At 40.6% G+C, this 20,996-nt stretch overlaps 1 protein-coding gene across 4 annotated transcripts in view; it reads left to right on the top strand.

Moving 5' to 3' along the window:
* TEX11 (testis expressed 11) overlaps nt 1–20,996 on the top strand; it is a 29,963-nt gene that overhangs the window by 681 nt on the left and 8,286 nt on the right. The window contains exons 2-20 of one of the 4 annotated variants that reach the window (XM_030474615.1): nt 14–189; nt 2,384–2,468; nt 3,657–3,736; nt 4,172–4,252; nt 4,334–4,453; nt 5,665–5,745; nt 8,183–8,268; nt 9,687–9,744; nt 10,571–10,666; nt 12,230–12,311; nt 14,014–14,092; nt 14,583–14,734; nt 15,826–15,911; nt 17,031–17,168; nt 17,623–17,725; nt 18,826–18,950; nt 19,194–19,279; nt 19,904–19,957; nt 20,655–20,695. In XM_030474615.1, the coding sequence (XP_030330475.1) occupies nt 4,172–4,252; nt 4,334–4,453; nt 5,665–5,745; nt 8,183–8,268; nt 9,687–9,744; nt 10,571–10,666; nt 12,230–12,311; nt 14,014–14,092; nt 14,583–14,734; nt 15,826–15,911; nt 17,031–17,168; nt 17,623–17,725; nt 18,826–18,950; nt 19,194–19,279; nt 19,904–19,957; nt 20,655–20,695 (1,468 nt within the window). In that variant the 5' untranslated portion in view covers nt 14–189; nt 2,384–2,468; nt 3,657–3,736. Of the gene's footprint in view, nt 1–13; nt 190–2,383; nt 2,469–3,656; nt 3,737–4,171; nt 4,253–4,333; nt 4,454–5,352; nt 5,746–8,182; nt 8,269–8,294; nt 9,536–9,686; nt 9,745–10,570; nt 10,667–12,229; nt 12,312–14,013; nt 14,093–14,582; nt 14,735–15,825; nt 15,912–17,030; nt 17,169–17,622; nt 17,726–18,825; nt 18,951–19,193; nt 19,280–19,903; nt 19,958–20,654; nt 20,696–20,996 lie in introns of those variants that run through there. The other 3 variants (XM_030474613.1, XM_030474616.2, XM_030474617.2) reach the window with 3 other exon arrangements.

Raw genomic sequence — 20,996 nt, 5'->3', positions numbered from 1 at the left:
TCCTGTGTTCCAGGGCTGGTGCGGGAGCTGCTGAGGGAGGAGGCGCCGGCCCGCATCGCCGCCCTCACCGAGGAGCTCTTCCAGGCGGCGGGGAGCGTCCCCGAGCAGGGCGGGAGAGCGGCTGAGGTGGAGGCGCGGGCTCCCGGCCTGCCCGACGGAGGCTCGCCCCGCACGGCAGCGCTCGCCCAGGTTGGTGCCCGGGGGCTCTGCCTCTGCGGCCCGGTTGAACCCGTGGCTCCAGCGCTACGGAAGCGTGGACAAAGCGGGGTTTTCATCAGCCCAGGAGCTTGGAAGTGCAAAACAAAGTGGAAAGTGTCGGCGCACCATGTTCAGGCTAGGTGTGAAAGCACATAACAACGAGGAGGGTTACTGCTACCTTAGTGATGTTGAGGGGTTTTACTATTTCACTTTTCTAGTAGTATCTAATTGTAACTTCAAGTAAGAACGCAAGCAGGGAGCGCTGTGCGCTGAGGTGTTGGCACTGGGTGAGAGGAGAGGTCTTGCGCACGTTGTTCATGGATTCCAGTATCAGTAGTGGGTGCTTGAGGAGGAGGAGGATGAGCAACATGTTTTACCTCCCTGGTAAACTCAGCACATAATCTTAGAGTGGGAAGTACTCATCTTCATACAGTACAAAAGTGAATTAGGTGGTTGTTTATACTGTTTTTAATTTTTTGCCGCATTTATCAAGCCCATTTAACAAGTCCAGAGGAGGCCACGAGGATGATCAGGGGCTGGAGCACCTCCCATATGAAGATAGGCTGGGAACATTGGGGCTGTTCAGCCTGGAGAAGAGAAGCTGCATGGAGACCTCAGAGCAGCTTCTAGTGTCTGAAGGGGGCTACAAGGATGCTGGAGAGGGACTCTTCATCAGGGACTGTAGTGATAGGACAAGGGGTGATGGGTTCAAGCTTAATCAGGGGAAATTCAGGTTAGATATAAGGCAGAAGTTCTTCCCTGTGAGGGTGCTGAGGCGCGGGCACAGGGTGCCCAGAGAAGCTGTGGCTGCCCCATCCCTGGCAGTGTTCAAGGCCAGGTTGGACACAGGGGCTTGGAGCAACCTGCTCTAGTGGAAGGTGTCCCTGCCCGTGGCAGGGGGTTGGACCTGGATGAGCTTTAAGGTCCCTTCAACCCAAACCAGGCTGGGATTCTGTGGTTTATTTATTCTAGAGGAGTACTTATAGAATAGTAAATGTCAGCTTTAAAAGGTTTTTCTGAAAAAGAGCAATACATGAATCTGGAATAAAAACAAGGCTGGTGAGATATTGCCCAACCTTTTCCTCCATAATTGTTTTTTGGAAAGAGATTTAACTCAGAGTGACTATAGGAAGCCTGATTTTGAAAGTCGTGTTTGTGACAAGGAGCAGGACAGGTTTGCAAGTTTAATAACAGAAAGTAATGCTTAGTGCAGTCTGTAGAGAAATACAGGAGCATAAAACTGGTGACCTTCAATTCCTACTGAATCAGTTGGGCTAAGTCAGTTTGAAAGAAAGGAGAAATCATTCATTTGTAATCTGATCTCTTCAATTAAAGGGGCCATGAAATGACTCCTAGTTAGGCAAGAGCATATTTGTAAACAAGATCTGCCACAGAGACAAGGATTAGAAGTGATGGGAAGTGCAATCATTCAAGGTGGGTTGTTAAAGGAGCTTATTGCCTCGATGTGAGACTGAATCATCTTTTTAACAAGAGTATATAGTCAGTAGCCTTTATTTTTTGCTAAGTTTCCTGATGGAGGTATTTAAAATAATTAAACTACTTAGTTTTCTTTTTGACAGACAGAAGAGGTGAAGCTGTACTACAGATCCCAGTATGATTCCTGTAGCTCTTTTCCAATCCCTTCAAGCTTTTCACCATCTGTTCAAAATGTCCATGATGTATTCTGAAAGCTGCCAGTGAATCGGTTGGGGTTTGGTGGTGTGCTAATGCACACATTTTGTATCTGTGAATGCTGGTGAGAAAACTTGGTCCCGGATGGGTAGGGTAAGTGACGTCATGTTTGGATGTGAAATAGGCTTTTATAAAAGACTGAATGGATCTTATGGAATATCCTTATGAGAAGAGCATGTGCTTCCTGCCAGCTGCTTAGGGTTCTCCTGAAGTGATGAGTTTATAGAAAAGAATGATCCATACTTTTAGCTGAAGATATGTGGTCCATTCAGCATGGCTGTTTTCAGGTCACTATCCCAGATCTCCCTGTGGGATCATATAACAGTTTCATGGAAAACTCACATCTTTGACTCCAATGTAAAAGGGAGCGGCACAAACATGTGGGCAGGTCATTACTATGATACACATGAATGATGGCTCCTTTTCCAGTAGTAAATTTCCATGTGACCCAAATGCAGGACAAAATTAAATCTAATGGAATTCTCCTACTCAGGTCGAAGAGAGTGCAGTAAGCCTGTGGAACTGGGCTGTGACCAAACACACGAGTTCTGTTGTCAGTGATGAGCAAAGAGCTAAACGTACGTATGCGTTCCATACTTTCCTCAATGTGTTTTGTGTGCTGTAGCATGAAAAGGAAACTCTGCTGCCAGGCATACATGTAGTGCTGTAGATCTGTTTGGATCTTTGCAGATCGGGTGTAGACAGAGGAAAATATGCAGCCGGCCTTGTATAAACAGTTTAGGAAGAAGCATCCCCATGTAATAGTGGTCTTCAGACAGAGATTCAGTGGAGGCATTCTTATCATTCCCCCTTTCCATGCCAGCATCAGTAAAGAGCTGATGTGACCAAAGGAAGCTATAATTTGTCTTCTGATGTTATGGTTTTAATCTAAAAACCTATGGAAATAACATATATACAAATTTTAGACCATTGGGTCACTTAATTTACATCAAGTGAAATTGTTTTTTTAATGTAACTGTCTCATAATACAGAAAAACTCTAAATCCTCTTTTACTTCCCTGCCTTAGCCAGGTACACAGCTGGGGTGGATTTACTTGGAGCCAGGAGGAGGGCTGGGGGGAAGCAGAAGTGAGCTTTTGGTCTTTTCCTTCAAGTGTTCTTTATGTGGTTCTGCAGGATTGCAATATCTGGCCTACAATTTTATCTTTAGGAATTATAGTCAAAATTAGGCATAATCCGCACATATAAATTGTATCAGGTAACGGGAAAAGGGTAAATTTACCCAAAATAAGTAGTAATTGTAGAGTGTAATGTTCTCAGATCTTGTATCACAGCTGAAGGGCCAGGGAGAGGCTATTTTAAATACATTAAGTGGTGTCTTTTCCACCCCTGATGTATAAGGAAGGCCTGAAAATATGTTTCTTTTTACTTTGAAAATGTAAAGATGATTAAACTTCATTTCCCTATTTTGCTGAAGGCTATTTTGAGGCTCTCAAGACATGTTACTGTAAGCACCTGCAGTGTAATTAAGTCTTTTAATACTGTGTATTTAACTTAAACTCTCTCTAAAGTGTTTAATAGGTAATTTTGAGAATATGTTTGTTTTCCTTACTGCCTGAAAAGATGTTTTGAGCAACTTGGCTAAAAGTCAGAGTGCTTTGACTCCTGAAGCTTTCAGATTTTCTCTTGTAATTTAAAATGGCAAACAATCTTTCAGCCTCACAGGGCCTGGCTTTCTAAAGGCAAAAAAAAACCAAACCCAAAGGAACAGTGACCTTAGGAATGTCTGCCCTGTTTTCTTGCAGTACGGTTTGTTGCCTGCAGGTTGGTGTGCCTTTGTGAAGGCAGTGATCCTCCGGAGGCAACTATCCGAAGACAGATTTTGGTAAGGCCAGTGGTGGGTGAGCAGTGAATTATAGGTGATCTTCAAGGGAAACCTTCAAACCCTGTTTGGGTTGCTTTGGAAAGGGAGTGAAATGAACTTCTGGGGAATAGATGCACTGCAGGGGGAAGCTGTGTTATCACAGGGATACCTTGCTGAGCCAGTGCAGTTAGCATCACAGCTTTGTCATATCGAAAAATGTTACATGAGCAGCATGTTCATTTATTTCAGAATCTTATTGTCTAGTAGGGCACCACGTCTTATGCTGCATCTAAGTGTTCAGGACTTCATTCAGGCATGAGAGGTGCTTGCCAGAAAGCAGACAGGTGAAACACCCCTCTCCTAGTTTAGATATGTACATCAACGAGATGAGATCTAACATTGCCGTTCTTGAAAGTGGCTGTACTGTCACAAAGCACGTATCATTTTCTCCTTCAGATGTCTATGAAAACTGGGAAAGGATGGATAGATATTGGAAAACCTGATCTTGCTGATGGATTTCTGGAGATTGCCATGAGTGTAAGTTCTTTTCCAGTTTTGATTTCTTACAAACACATCTATTTGTAGGTTCCACGGGTGATGCTACGCTTTGTTTTCCAGAGTATAGAAAAACTGTATGCGAAGTTACTTGAGAGGAGCGATGGTGAAGCAGATATTCATATGCACAAAGCTGATGTGGAGAAGAACCTCTTCAAAGTACTTTCTTATCAGGCTGAATCAGTATGTGTTCTTCCCAGTTTTCCTTATAAGTCACTAGGGTATAGAGGGAAACTCTGACACAGTTATTAGATGTATGAATACTTGGCACTGAAGACTTGCTGGGGGATATATTTCCTTCACTTAGATGTAAGATAGCAGATCTCGTGTTTGCATTCAGTGTTGCAATCATGTAATGGTTTTTAATTTGACTCGTTTATTGCAGTCATTTCTGCTAGTTCAGATTTGTTGCGCTCTGATTTGGCTAACATGGCTGTTATAAAACAACCAGCTGCCTTTCTGAATCAGAAATGTGTCAGTTCCAAAGGTGTCCTGTGCTTGGCTGAAGAAGGGGGATAGGACTGGTGTAGAGCCTGCATCCCCAGACTGCATTCACGTAGCACCTGCACAGCAAGACTAATCCCTTTGGACACTCATCAAAGTGAGGCACTGTTGTGCCTGGCTGCAGTTTCTGAGTATTTTATCAATGCTACAGAGTATTGCAGGCATAAGAGTGTAAATATGAGAAAATGTAGTTACCTGCAGTTGCTGATCATGGGACTGACCTCAGTATCCAGGAGGACTGTCTCCAAATTCTCAAGAGCTTCCCAAAACAGCCAAAGCAGTGGCCAAAATTTTTAATTTGATCATGGAGGCAAAAGGGAACCTTAAATTATTGGAGAGGTGGTTTAAGATTTGCTGAACTGTTGTAACACCTTTACATCTGAAAGAACGGGGGACATTAAGATTAGGTACTAGGGAAAAACTCTTCCCTGTGAGGGTGCTGAGGCGCTGGCACAGGGTGCCCAGAGAAGCTGTGGCTGCCCCATCCCTGGCAGTGTTCAAGGCCAGGTTGGACACAGGGGCTTGGAGCAACCTGCTCTAGTGGAAGGTGTCCCTGCCCGTGGCAGGGGGTTGGAACTGGATCAGCTTTAAGGTCCCTTCAACCCAAACCAGGCTGGGATTCTGGGATTCTGTGATTGTAACTTCTCCCGTGCATCTGGCCTTTTCACACTACCTAAGGGCTGCTGTGTTTTTCTGGATGTTTTTATCATCTGCCAATATATAGAAATATACAGAGTTACTGTAGCAGTGTAAGGACACATATCTAATCCCAAACCTAGCCTTACTGAATGTAAAAAACCCAAGTCCTCTTTTATAGAATCATTCTTTTAATGGATTCTAATGCCAAGTTGCTCAGTACAGTTTGCTGGCATGCTCTACTGCTTTCTTAGGCAGTTGCTCAGGGGAATTTTCAGAAAGCAGTGATGTGTGTGCAGCGCTGCAAAGATATGTTGATGAAATTGCCAAAAGAGGTAAGTGAAATAATCTCTTCTTTATCACTCCAGACTTGGCAAGTCTGCTTTCCTCTCTGTATGTTCAAGAATGACATATGCCATGTAACATTCTGGAAAGTACCCTGAACTGTGTTCTCTCTTCTGTGCTTGTTTGCTTATTTGATACTTTCTTACTGAAAATTTTGCTTGAAAACAGCGGGTTTTTTCTTCAAAGTTAATTTTTTTGGTTGCTGTTGTTCCTCATAGTTTATAATTCAAAATAGAATGATAAACTCTTCCTAAAGAATGAGAGAAGACCAACCAGCAAGCAGGGCAAAAAGGTTTCTAAATTGAATGTGTCACCTACCCTTGCACAGAACCAGCTGCATTTTACAGCTTGATCTTGTATTCATCTTCCTCACTTGTACCCACGTGAACTTTTGTCTAGAGACAGATGGGACAAGAGAAGAGCTGAGTCACTAAGTTTTTGATATGCAAGTCTGTCACTACTCTCAGTACTAATCTTCATCTTCATGAAGCTGTAGAGCTATGAATGGAGGCTTCCCACTGCACCAAACTGTGGTTTTTTGTAGTCCGTATGTCACAGAACAATGTCCAGAGAAATAAACTCGAGCATATATAGGAGAGTTCTTTGTTGGTAAAGATAAAAGACTAATATGTTTATATCAGAATAAACTTCCCCACATGTATTTTCATTTGCTTGCTTAAATGTTTTCCCAGTATTTAGGAAACATTTTGTTCCTGTCTCTGTGGTACAGGTAATAAAATATAAAGGGGTAGATCTGAATTCTGAAAGGGAAATACAGGAAGTCTGGTTGGAGTTTAATTGGGTTTTAATCAATTGAACTCCACCACTTTTAAATTGGGTTGTTTTCTTGTGATCTGCAGGCCCTGTTCAGTGCATTGAGGCAGTTGCAGGGGTCCAGCTTTGGTCTGAATTGTAAGAGCAGAGCAGAGCTCACTGGATCTTTGGATCATTTAAATTAATTTAATGCTTTCTGCTTAAACTCCTCCATTAAATAATATTAAACTTCTCATGATGAATGCTCTTCACAAACCAGGAGCACTGATGCTGGCAAGGAGAGGGTTTCTGATCATGAGCGATACAGTTTACTTCTGGTTTAAAGAGTGGTATTTAAACAATGAGGAGGAAGGAAGAGCTGGTGATGGCTGAGTGACTTTGAACCTTTGTGAGCTCTAGGTAGCCCTGAGTCCTTGACCCTTCTAGGCTCCCGTTGTACCAGGGAGCCCTTGCAGAGTATCACAAGGAGGTGGTTGGTAGCACTGAGCAGCTGGAGAGGATTTGCAGCTTGTGGATCGTCAGTGAGCTATGAAACGTAACTGTGAACTCTTGCCCTGTACGTGAAATGCTGGAATTGTTCCAAACACTTGTTCAGAGAGATGCCAGGTTTCTGGGGATATTTAGTGTTAGGCTTGACACCTGGAACACAGTCATTCACTGAAATAGGATTTTAATTACCCTTTGAAATACTTCTTTTCCAAGCATGCAAGTAAGTGGCTGGGATATGCCACAGTGTGCATACAGTGTTACTGCATGGAACCCTCTCAGTACAGAGACTTTTCTGTTCTGGAAAGAAAATGTTCACAAATGAACTAATGAAAATAAGGGTTTCACATCTGAGAGCAATGGGGATTTTGTTCATGCCTACTGCATCTGTGCTTTTGTCTCTGGATTGCAGTGAGATAAACAACAAATTTGAAGCAAGATGCTGTGCTACCTCTCTCATTCTTGCCTGAGGAATTGAAATCTGGAGTCACTTGCAAGAAGCATCATTTATGATTGGAAAAGAAAGTTCCTGCAGAGGCAAAATAGATGTAAATAATGGCAGCCTGTTGGCATATAAAATGTTTTTTCTGTCTCTTTGGACAGCATATGACACCTGCAAATCATTTCAAAGGAAAGATAAATTGTTATGAACAAACATTGTCAGGGCTGACTGATTAAGTAGAAAGCAACAGTGCTCTGAATAACCAAGCATTCAAAAACATTTTTCTCCTAAAACTTGTAATGTAGATGAGGCTTTTTTAACCCCAAAGAGACATGCTGGGAAGGAGCCTTCCATGGAAGAAGTGCAACACTTAACTATAGAAAACTTCTTTTGTAATTTAAAAAAATGAAGTTGCAATGTTCCAGTTGTCCCCTCTCAGGTTTTAACATTTGTTATTTAGTTTACACTTCTAGTGCCTTCGGCATGGTTTCTTGAGGAACTGTTCTACCTCATGTGTTTCTGCCTGCTGGTTTGCATGTTCTGGACCGGTTACTGATGCTTCACTTTCCCACACAATTATGGTTCCGTTTTAGTCATTTTTAATATTCCCTTGTATAAGGTCAGAAGTGGTAACAGTGGATGTATCTTTGACGTAAAGTGCATTTTAAAGAACTCTTACGGTGTTTCTACAACAACATTATAGAAGGAGGAGTCTTTTATTACAGACCTGTTACCTGTCAATCCTCTGTTACAATTTTGGAGTGGAAACCTATGAACTGAAGAGGTATGAACAGAGCTCCTTCTGGCTCAGGTAATGTGCAGAGGCAAACAAAATCCTGCTTTTGAGATGTAAAAATTGGGGGGTGTGCAAGGGAGAAGTAGAGGTTTAACTAAAAATGTGAGAACACAAGTTTTTAGCTGAAACAAATGAACTGAGCAGGTACTCAGTGACTGTTTCATTGTTGCCTAACATTTATATCTGCTGTCCACATGGATTTTCATGTCATTAGCATGAAAGCTGTCTTTCCATGGTTCTTGTCAATTCTCTCCCTAACACTTCTAAAGAGAAGAGGCTGCTCCCAGTTCTTGTGTCATTCATAAATGGTAGTGAAGGGATTTGAAAACTTTGGAAAAGAGTAGACAAATTATTTGGAATGGTTTAAAATGGATTTAAGTAGCATTTGAATTTCTCATAAAGGAGGTGCTTCATTGAGAGTAAGTCCTTGACTGATGAGACATCAAGGTGAAAAGGAATAGAGGTGGTTTGGGTAGGATCCAAGTAAGTAATGAGGTACTACTAAGGAAGAAAAAATGTAGGCTATTGGGAGGAGTATCCTCATGTTACAGCCACAGCCTCAGCTCAGAAAATTTGTTTTTATTTCTTCCTGTTCTTTTTCTTTCAAATAGAAAAAATGAATGGCAACAGAGCAAATTCATAATAGTTATAATGGCGTATATTGTCAAAGAGCATTTGTAGAAATGCTTAGAAAGCTGATGCTTTGGAGCTTCTATTTTATTCCTGTGGAAAATGCAGCACCCAGTGCTGATGGCAGAATTTGAGGAGGAAATAACCTTTGCAAGTTGCAAATAATTATCTGGAGAAAGAGATGTGGCTCCATCTAGTGGCCTCCGGTTTTCCTGTACTCAGGATATATTGTGTTAGGAAACAAATCCTAGTTATTGTTTTTGTTTCTAACAGTTCTTCATTTGCAGTATTTACCGTCGAATCTGCTTTTGTGGAATTACCAGTGTGTTTTCTCTCGGGTGGTCCTTTGTGCTGTCATTTAACCTCTAGGCCAAGAGTGGGGAATCATGACTCCAGGGTTCTGTTTCTGTATCTGCTATTGATTTGCTGTGATCTGGAGAGCAGGTCATGTACAGTTTTGTGTATGACTGTATCATATGTTAGGTGAGATTGAGAACGCTTGCTTCTTCAAGCCCCCTGTGGTTAAAACTGATAAAGCCTGCTGAAACATTTGACCAGACATTGCAGAAGGTGGTGCAGAGGTTGGAGAAGGTGATCAAGCACAATTTTCAATGTGAGGATTTAGAAAGAAAACAAAATTTTCTGTTTTCCAGTAAGTGAGTACTGAGATCAGTTTGCATGATTTCTGTGGTTTCTAACTGGTTAAGAAGTGGGAAAGGACAAGAATGTTGCACATGTCAGAAGACTGGCTGAATTTATCTCTGTCCTCCCATTTAATCCTAACTTTTGCTTATCATTGATAGCCAGAGTTATGACATTGGGAAGATGGACATGAAATATTCTCTTGGCAAAGAAATGCAGGTAAGAAAGAGAGAAATTGTTTTTTACCAGTAGCAGGATTTTGTTACCCTGACTGCGCTGTATCATCGGCCTCTGCTGTGCCAAACCTGACCAGTGATCCTTTGGCTTCCTCTTTAATACTGTCTGCTAGGAAGTCTGGCAGAGTTGCAAGTGCAGTTGCTTTGAGTGTCAGTCTGAAAGTTCAGTCACTGATGGGTGCCCTTAAATCACATTTGAATCTACTTTTTCACAGAAATTAAACTGTAGAGAGTAAGGCTGAAGTAGAGCCTGAACGGCCATCTCTTCTTCCCTTTCCCCTTCTTTCAAGGCATCATCAGTTACATCGGTGTCATTTCTCATAGGTGTTTATCTGCCTGATTCATAAGCTTTATTACTCCTTTTACTACCCACAGTGGATATAGAGAAGATTTTAATCTCTTCCTCTTCATATAAATCACTTATTTGAAGGCAATTATCACGTATGTCTTTGTGATGGTGGCGTTTGTTTGTTTTCCTCTCAGTAAAATTTGTGCCTCTTGTTCCTCCAATTTCTTCTTTCACTCTGTTTTTTCCAGACCTCTGATTTTCCCTGCTATCCTTCTGTTTTCCTCTGAACTCTAGTTGATTCAGGTCCTATGTGAGTTGCAGTGCTACAGATTGGATGCACTTCAGAACTGAGCAATCACCTGATATGTCTGATACCAGTCAGGCATTCTTTTGACTCAGAGAGCTTTTATTTTTCATGATCTTATATTTTAAGTCTTGTATCCATCTGTATGTTCATGTATGGCTATTTTTTTCTGCTCTTCACATGGCATTTAAACTTCCAGTTTGTTTTTCTTTCCAGGCTAAAGTGCTGCGGTTGTTGGCTACAGCTTATTTCGAGTGGGATTGCAATCTGTATCTTGACAAGGCATTGAAAGCTGTGAGCTTGGCAAATCAGGTAGTGATGTGTTGCTGTATTTATAGTGTGTAATAGTTGAAACTCAAGCATTTATCAACACAATAATGTGATGAATCATGTGTTGTCCTTGACATCAGATGGACATGTGTTTGCTTTGTGTTTGTTTTTCATACTCGTAAGTATGTTTTGGTGTTCTCAGCTTTTTAGTAGAGAAACACTTCTTTGCATGTAGAGGTAGAGCTGTCTTGCTGCCTCGTGTTAATAGTGAGGTCCTTTGACAATGATGTGACTACAGTTTCTCTGGCACATATTCATGGAAACTGTACAAACAGAATGAACTACAGTGTGGTCCACTGGAGGTTTAGAGCAGCTGGCTTTTTATGCACCAGACCTTTTGTCTTGCTTTGGCAAAGCAAGGGTTTTGAACTCCGCTACATTTTGAGTCCCCATCTCCTTTCTATAGAAATGTTTGAGCAAATGCCAAACAGTGTTCAGTTTTGAAAGCTGTGTAGCCATGCTACTACATCAGTCTTATTTCAAACAACTAAGTTAACTATTGCAATTTACTAACATGTCTGTGTTTCTTTTGGAACCTGGAAAACGAGCTGTGTAAACATACCACCTGCCCTGAAGAAAGTTCATATATATCTAAGCAGTCACTTAGTGAGGTCTCTTGCTCTTGCACAGATTCTGTTTCCCATATAAAGAGTTGAATTAATTTTGTGCTTCTATCTTCTCAGGTTAGAGTAACTTAGAAAGTTCTGTACTTGTCTTTGGCCATTTTAAAATTTCCATTATCTGTTTCATGCAAAACAAGTTTGAAGTACAAAATCCTGTTTTAAATGAAAGCTCAAATTCAGTTTTCTAGATGCTGTTAAAATTTTCACAGAGATGATGATGCATGTGCTCATGAGATCAGGATAAAAGCCAATGTATTTTAATCATTCTAATAACATACTGCTGTAGTACCTGAGCCCTCTGCAGTTTTTATTGTATTTACTTTTGCAAAACCTTTTGAGGGGAAAGTGTTTTTATAATCATTTTGCTAATGTATGTTTTGATACTGTTTGAGGATATGGAAAACTAGGAGAAAATTTTTATTCTAGAGTCTGAAATGTGCAGTGTTTCAAAGAGAGCTGTAGCATACAGTCTTCATTATATCCATTTGCTCCCATTGTTGTTCTTTCCTAAATTCTGTATTGTTATAAGCTGCTTTGAATCCTGCTTATGTTAATTCCAGACTAATCCAGCCAATTCACACATAGAAAAGCAGGAAATGTTTCTATCATTCAGTATTGTTCAGCTTCTATTCAAAAGTATTGGAAATGGGCAACAGCAAAATAGGAATCATGTATCTCTTGCTTTCATTGTCCTTATGGTCTTCTAGCAGTATGACAATAAATAATAAAGATGCACATTGCATTTAGGAAGAAAATATTACCAGTTGCCTGCCTATTGCTTCAGTTATTAAACCAGAACAAGGATACAGTAGAGTTTCTGTGATTTCCTGATATTTATGTGTATTAGCAATGTGCTGGACTCTCACGGGATCTGTATTCTACAAACAGCTGTCCAAGTAATGTGGTGTTTCTCGTTGTGCAGGAGGATTTGCATCCAGCAGGGTTTTTCTTGAAAATGAAAATCCTTCTTAAAAGTGGAGCATCAGATGAAGATATCAGCTCAGGTATCCCAGCTCTGTGTAGGCTTCATATTAAGGTCACGCTCTGCCATATCCAAGAAATGGCTCAAAGACAAAAGAAAATAGAAAAGACAAAAAAATAAATCCCTTTCTCATGTGTTTTAGAGGAAGCTTCATTAGCTAAATATTGTTCTGGTTTTGGAGTGTGAGACCTAGTAGTCATTGTTCACAGAGGAGTTATCCAGGTGCTAGTGTAAGTTTGAATTAAGTGTCATTTTATTATTGTTGGGAATTTAAACTGATCTGCTGGAAATAGGGAAGAAGGAAGACTCAGAAGGCTGTTAGAATGAAGACAGTGAAAATATAGCAATGTAAAGGTATGGCTTATTTTAGACATAGGCCACAGGCTACTCAGAAATGGTGAAGGTGGATTGTCTCTTAAACAGTCAGCATAGAAGAAAGGCTTGTGAAACACTGCTATCTTGTGTGTGTGATTTTGCAGATTTTGGCCAAGAGACATCAAGTGCTGAGCAGCGTGTTTTTATAAACCCGTGTTACCAGAGTTTAATTTACCTAGGGCAAATAAACTCTTTTCTCCTTATCCCTCAAACTTGTCATTTGAAGAAAACTGATTTTTCTATTGGCATGAGAGAAGAAAGTTTTGGGGGGGACTTTAATATAGAAAGGAAAAATTTATTTCCATAAGTAATGAAATCTTAAGGAAGAGAGGCTCTGTATGGTTGGAAAGCATCAGATGCATAATGAATCCTGTGAGAAATAAATGTAGGATGAGATGAGGAGTTTTTTGCAGAGAGTGGAATGGTTTGAATACTGCCAGACCAGCAGGAATGTGAATTCCACTTCACATTGCTCCTGGCGAATTTCAGCCAGCTTTCCAGTGGACAGTTGTTCAAAACTTCCCATTGCAATGGTTGGCTTCTGTTGTGCAGTTTGAATTGTGGAGCCATGGTGCTGCCTATCACAACAACTCAGCTTATGTTAGTAGCACTAAGAGTCAGTTTTGAACCAATGAGTGGCTATATGTCTTGTGTGGCTGGCAGGAGGGTGTCGTGTCCGTGCACTGCAGCTTCTCTGTCTCTTGAGTGAAGGCTCCTGCCAAGTTTTAGGCATTTGACTAAAATCTTGTATTGCGCATTTGTACACAGGTGCCTTAGAAATGCTTCCTTTAACAACAGCTCTTACAGTCATGTCCTGTGTGTTCCTTCTCTGATCTCATCCAAGCTACAAATGTCTAAATCTTGTTATTAACCATCCAGCACAGTCTGGCAATTTTTAAACTGTATCTGAGTGGTCTAAAACTGATACCTGCTTATCAGCACCAGTCAGTTCAACGGCTGATGCTAAAGGCATTGGGCTTTAAGTAGTTCCCGTTGCAGTGTGATACCACCATGTAGCCTGAGCGCTGACCTCAGTCTTAAGTGGTTCCTGCTGGATAAGGATGAGTCATTTTGATGGAAAGCACCTTGAGGCAAAAGTTTGTGCTACTAATGCCTCTGCAGTTCCTGTTTAAAGAGATACAGGGACAGGATTCCTGGGCTGTCAGTCTGTAACCTTTCGGTAGTACTACAAGAACTGTAGTGTTATCTTCCTTTGGTTTTAGAACTATTACATTGGGGTTTTTAGTTTGGGTTTTTTTTTTCCCAAAGAAGCTGTAAGAGGTAAATGGTAAATTGAGCAGTTAAGTGTCCAGGTTGATAAATAGTCTCTACTGCTCTGTTCTGTCTAGCTGTTGCAGAATTCCTGCACCATGAGATGTCTTTAGACTTTTGTCTGAATACTGCCAAACTGCTGCTGGAGCATGGAAGGTATGAAAGCATCACTGCGTGGGGTGAACACAATATTTGGGCTCATGATGTTCTTTTATAAGCAAAGATCATTTGTTATGCATTGATGCTTTATTTTAAATAAAACCTCACAGAAGAAGGAGGCCCAGAATAATTGAAAAACAGTGTAAGGGTGAACAAGTTCCTGCAAAACAACTTGAGGTTGACATTTCATGCAGTTGAATGCTCCATCATGATTGCTTATGGATATGCTTCCATCTTGCAGTAGATTCTTACTCTTTCATTGTGAGGAGTAAACTCTTTTGAATACTGTGGAACAAGTGTGTGCACATAGGAAGTTAGAACTAAATAGATGAACTGCAGTAAATTCATACCTTGACTCACTTTGTCTGTGTGATTGCCAGTAGTGTTAATGAGAAACATGCTGTATGGCATGAATATGTTACTCTTTAGAATGGAAAATTAACAGCTCTTCTTGTGCAGCCTCTTAAAACTGCATCTGTGTGAATAGGGAATCAGTTGGGTTTGATTTTCTGAAATCTGTTTCTGAACGATTTGAATCTTCACCCGACCATGGAAGAATTGCCCTGCTCCACATCGAGTTCCTGTTGCAGAATAAGAGAGAGCTGCTTGCTAAGCAGAAGGTTGAAGAAATTATTATAGGTCTGTATCCATGTCTTGCTGCTGTTTACTGAAAGCTGGGTTTGGTTGACTGAAATCTTGAATTCTGATTTTCACTTTTATTTTGGCTTATTCTCATCTTTCTTTCTATTTGTGTCTGTTTTCCCTTATGTTTCTTCTGTATGGCAATTCTCCACTTCCATCATGAATGACAGTCATGGTAAAGCTCAGGCTTAAATTCACTTGTTCCTTCTTAGTGTGGACTGTGTGTGGCTGATACACGTGGGATTAGAAGTATTTATCAGAGTTCTGTGTAACGTTAATACTTTGTCCCTCCGGCCCAATGTATTGCTATCAGTACTAAACCATGTTGCACATCCTTGTTTAAGCACCTGAATAACAGTTTCTTTTTCAGGTCTCTTGCACCTGTAGCACTGTAATATTATTTGACTGTAAGATCTGCTGGAAATCAGACTGTATTTTACATAACATCCAGGGAGGTGCAAGAGCTACATTTGCACTGTTCAAGCATGAGAACAGTTTCCTCTTACCCACTGTTTTGGTGTGGGTTTGTTGTTTGTCTGTTTGTTTGTGGTTTGGTTTTGTTTTATTTGTTTCTTTAATTTTCCCCCCAGAAGCAGCACTGGGTCTTGGCTGTAACTGTTGCTGGGTTGGTGTATTTTTATTGTATCATAGAATCTCAGCCTGGTTTGTGTTGGAAGGGAGCTTAAAGCTCATCCAGTCCCAACCCCCTGCCACGGGCAGGGACACCTTCCACTAGAGCAGGTTGCTCCAAGCCCCTGTGTCCAACCTGGCCTTGAACACTGCCAGGGATGGGGCAGCCACAGCTTCTCTGGGAAAAGTCTGTGCCAGCACCTCAGCACCCTCACAGGGAAGAGCTTCTGCCTCAGAGCTCATCTCAATCTCCCCTCTGGCAGGTTAAAGCCATTCCCCTTGTCCTATCATGACATACCCCTGTAAAAAGTCCCTCTCCAGATTTCTTGTAGGCTTCCTTGGAAGACTGCTATAAGGTTGTTGTAGGCTGTGGGACAGTCTTCTCAGATAGTTCTTAGTTGCTTCTCAGTGTGCTTCTTAAAGTTCTTGTAAAGTGATGATTTGCGGTATCTTTTCAGGTTATTATACTGGGAAGCAGCTGTTGCCTGAAGCCTCGAACCGGCTGCACATCATCTTGTGGGACATGGCTGCCAAACATTATGAGGTTTGAGACCAAATAGTAGTGTTATTTGTATGACTGAAAATGAAGATCTGCTTTTTCTGACCTCTTTGGTGTGTCTGGTTTTGATTGAAGCGCGAACTGTTACTAAGAATCCTGTTCCAGTTGGCACTAGTTTTATTTTCTGCCAGCTGGCTGCTGTTTTCCATTACAACATCAAGTTTGAGGTAGCCTCAACTTTAGGTTTGTGTCTGGGAACAGTTATGACCAGAATTGATCATCCAAGGAACCTGTGTAGCCTGACATTCCGGTTCTGTCCTGGGAATGGTACAAAAACCTGAAAATATTCTTTACATTGAGCTGTTTGTTTTACAGTTCTTACTCTCTGATAGTCAGTTGCTTCTTTAAGGAGCATGAACTGTTATCATTTGTACATTGATTTTCTTTTTAGCTTCTATAAAGTAGTTTTGAATGCTTCCATTGTATCTTAGTTCATATACATTCTTCCTGTGAGTGTATGTAAGTTCAGTTATTCAAAACCAGGTACCTTCTTATTCCTTCAGTATTTGGAGGAGAAGAGCTCATGTTCTACTCTTGTATTTCTGTTTTATGCTTGTTTCTTGAATATAAAAACAAAACGTGTCATTTCATTACCTCTCATCTGTGTAGTCATGAAGGAATTTTGCTGATGACACAGCTTCTTTCCTCCTTCTTTTAAACTAAATTCTCTGTCCAAATTGGAACTATAGTTGGGAGTACCACGTTCAGCAGAGTATCATCAAAGCTCTCAATCTAAACGAGATAAACATTTTTGTCTTTTTCTACTAGTTTCAGTTGCCTTGTATTGTGAAGAGAGAGGGCTTTTGTGTTTTGTTCTGTTGTGTATTTAGTCCTAAGAATGTCCTTTCTGGGCCAGATGGATGATCCATCCATTCCAGCGTCCTGTCTTTGAGAGTGGCCATAGAATAAGGGAAGAGCAGGAAGAGGTAAAGGGCAGTTCTACTGTGAATGTTACCTGTGGATCACCCTTCTAGGAGAAAGCTTACACTGGAATATATTTGATTATCTAAATCTTTCATTTCCTATGACCTTTTTTTTTTTTTAATTTGGGCAGTTTGATCACCCCAATAAGGGTGTTTAGTTGGTTGTTTTTTAATTTCCCAGGCAAAAAGCTATTCTGAAGCTCTTCACTGGTACAATTATTCTGTCAGTTTCTACACCCCCGGGCAGATAGATCAGAACTTGGCTAAGCTGCAGAGGAACATGGCTTCTTGTTATCTTCACCTGAAACAAGTTGACAAGGTATATATATGTATAGATATTGATTTATTTGTGTTGCTTTTATTTTTGTAGCTATGTCATTGGGACTTAATCCTAGAATCACAGAATGGCTTGGGTTGGAAGGGACCTTCAAAACTCATCTAGTCCAAACCCCTGCAATGAGCAGGGACATGTTCAACTAGACCAGGTTGCTCAGATCCACATCCAGCCTGGCCTTGAGTGTCTCCAGGGATGGGGCATCCAGCACCTCTCTGGGCAACCCGTGCCAGGGTTTTACCACCCTCACTGTAAAAAGTTTCTTCCTCACATCCAGCCTCAATCTCTCTCTTTTATTTTAAACCCATCAGCCCTCGTCCTGCCGCAACAGGCCCTGCTGAAAAGTCACTTTATCTTTTCAGCTCTGTTCTATTGCAAATTATATTACTGATTTCTAGATGTCATTGTACTGATTTCCTTTAATCTCTTCTGTGAATAGGCTAAAGAGGCAGTTAAAGAAGCAGAGAGATGTGATCCAAACAGCATCTTTACTAAATTCAGTGTCTATAAGATTGCAGTGATGGAGAAAGATACTAATAAAGGTAGAACTTGAAAAATAAAGAGTTCACTACAAGGAGCAGAAGTGCTGAATAGATTAGGAAATACCAAGCAGATTTGGACTGTTCATCTTGAGCAAGACACCACAGAGGGTAGCTAGAAGAAGGGTCTGTGAAGTCATTGAAACTGTCAGGCTGTAAATTTCAACTGACAGTGGGATTCTTTGTATGCACAATATATAATATGTGGAGTCCATGGCCATTTCTGATACTGTCTGGATGGAGCCTCTGGCTGGGAGGTTTCTAACCTTTTCATGGGCAGAAGCTGTAGCAGCATCCCAGGGTGAGCATTGTTGTAGACTTACTGGTTCTAATATTCTTTTGTGTGCATACGCAACATAAAAAAAGGATGCTGAGCTAAATGAGCCTTAACAGAACCATTATTGCTGCTCTTAGTTTCTCTGGACAAGTAGAGCCTGAAGTTACCAGAAAATACATGAATTACTGAGATGACTTTCAGCCTGACATATCTCTGTAGACTCTTTCTTTTTGTTAATGAGTTCTGCTATTCCATGTTTTAATGAGAATCTTAGCTGAAGTAATGAAAATTAAGAACTACAGTCTATACTTGCTTAGAATACCGAGTAACATGCAGAGCTTATTTTCTGATGAATCCCGTGCCAATTAATTCTTCTCTATACATCTTTTTAATGACAGCTTAATTTGTTCACATACTATAGAGTGGGAACCACAGTACAGTGTGAACATAAAAGCATCAGCACCCTTAGCATAAGCCAAGATGTGGGAGCTTGGAATCACGCCCAGACAATGTATTAGAGAAAGTCTTCTGTCTTTGGTGACAGTTATTTAGCAGAACAAAATGAAGGATGTGAGCTAGTTTAATTTGTATGGCATCCTCGTTTCCTGAGATTAGGAGTTTGAAAAGGCTTTGGCACCTCTCTAGGAAGAAACGTGTAATTGTGGGAAGTGCTGCTGTGGTCAGGTTTTCTTGTCTTGGTTTTCATATTAAAAAACATTACAGCCTTTCAGAAGTCGTTGCTAACGCCTCGTTAAAGCAGTAGAACTTTGCACCTTCCAGTTGCTTCTACAAAAAGATATTTAAATGTTTCCTATGTATATTTCAGCTGTGGAAGCAGTTATTGAAATGGGGAAGCTAGCAGAAAAGTCATCTCAACATGAAGACAAGCTGAGAGGGGAGGAAAATACAGGCACTAACCTCTTGAGTCTAGCTGCCCAAATTGCTTTGGAGGTAGAGTAGATAACATTGTCTTTGCTTTATTCCTATAAGTAGGACAGCTCTAACCTGGCCTACTTCTAGTATTTCTATGTATTTCATGCATTTTGAAGTATTTTGAAGTATTTAATGTGTCCAAGGTCTTACTCAAATGTGTTGTGTAATGCAAAGTAGAAATTGGGGTTTTGGGGCTTGGGGGTTCTTGGTAGTAACTGGGGTAATGCAGTTTATCCAAAACATGTTTTAATTTCTTTTCAGAATGAACAGCAAGTTGTGGCTATCAAAGCTTTGGAGTATTTGTCTGAGCATTTACAAGACTGCCGACAATTATTTGCAGCTTTAAAGTGAGAACTGAATGTATTTACAAGGAAAGATAATTTTTTCTGCTTGCTTTTTCGAAAAGACTTTATTATATTGAGGAAGGTGGAAAACAGATGAAAGATTAGTTATCAGTCTTTTTGGTGCTGCAGATGTACCTGAAGCCTGAACTTTGATGTTTATCAATGTTCCAAGTCCCTCTCAAGCAAATAGCATTAGTTGCTCTGAACTTTAGGATTACCTTGTGAACAGATGAGCAACAGCAACTCTAACGAGACTACAACTATGTATTTGGTGAAAATACCAGTTTGTTTGTATCATCTGATGGAGCAGTATCTTACTGAAATATTCCATCATGTTTATAGCAACAAATACTGTGACAGATGTATTTATTCCCATATTTGCTTAAAACCTGTGTTAAAGTACATTTATTTACTTACTGTTCCAAGATTTAATAAAGTGATATATAAAATAAGGCAATAAGGTGGAAAACAGTATAATATTCTCAGTTTGACACTTTGAATTCTGTGAGTTTCACGGGCTGATAGCAAAAGGTCTAGAAGTGGGATCCTTTCTGGAAAATTAGGACAAAGTACACTGTTGGAAAAAAAAAGTCTTGTTTCTTCATTGCTTGTTTTCCTCATATTTAGATGTTTGGTTCGTCTTACGTTGTCAAGGGTCATGGCAGAAAATGAAGAGAAAAGGTGAGTCCGTTTGCAAAATCATTTTCTTATGGTGGATATGTTGTACAGATGAGGTAATATTTTCTTGCTGGGCTTATTTTCTTGCAGAGTAAGCGAGAGATCAGTTTTTGTGCTAGTAACAAGTCCACACAGATGACTTCCCACCTTGACCTAATGACATTACACAGGAATAACTTTTCTACTTGTATAACCTTTCCTTTAAATATTTGCTCTTCACCTTCCTCTCTTATTAATGTGTAAGAATGTCAGGTGTGTTTGATGGGGAAGGTGGCCTAAGGCGCTTTGGTGCTAGGATGTGGTATCTTTCAGAAGTTCTGAGTGAGAACTTCAGAGTGAGACGTCCCTTGCTGAAGAGCAGCCACTTTGCAAACGATGTGTTAGCTTAGCAGAACTGTACTGCAGCGTTTTGACTGTTAAGGAAACAGTGCAGTGTCAGTGGGGTCTGAAGTTTAACCTGCAGTTCCAACCACTGAGAAAATCTCCTGCTGCACTTCTACAACAACCTTCGCTGCTACAGATCAGTCCTTCAGTACTCCTGCATCTTCAAATGCTGAAAGTTTCTAATGCCCGAGGTGTTTGTCAGGGGAAGAATTATTATATCCATAATTATGGAGATGTATTCCAACATAAATAACGTGTTCTGTTGTAAGAAACTTAATCGAACAATTTCTAAAACTTAATTTTTCCTCCATCCTAGAGATGAAGACATCAACTCGATGCTGACTTACTTGACCTTGGGTATACTTTTGTTGCTTTTACATTTTCTGGAGTTCTTCCATCTGTGAACATTTTCTGATATGATTAGGTCCATACCAACCAAATGGTTACACTCCCTATTTCAGTCCAGGTTCCCAACTGTGAAATCAGTGGAAATTCAAACTGGAGATTCAACAATGCTGTGAAGTTGGGTCTCAGTGTTACAGGTTTTTGCTATGGAAACCTTGCAGGCCCGTACTGGAAAAACTTTGTAGAAAAGCCTGTACTTGGGAGCTTCTGTCAGACAAAGGGACAGTTTCTTCCAGGCAGTTTCCCTTTAATC

This window comes from Strigops habroptila, chromosome 9 (genome assembly GCF_004027225.2).
Source record: "Strigops habroptila isolate Jane chromosome 9, bStrHab1.2.pri, whole genome shotgun sequence".
NCBI lineage: Eukaryota > Metazoa > Chordata > Aves > Psittaciformes > Psittacidae > Strigops > Strigops habroptila.
This window is presented reverse-complemented; position numbering and strand designations above follow the sequence as displayed.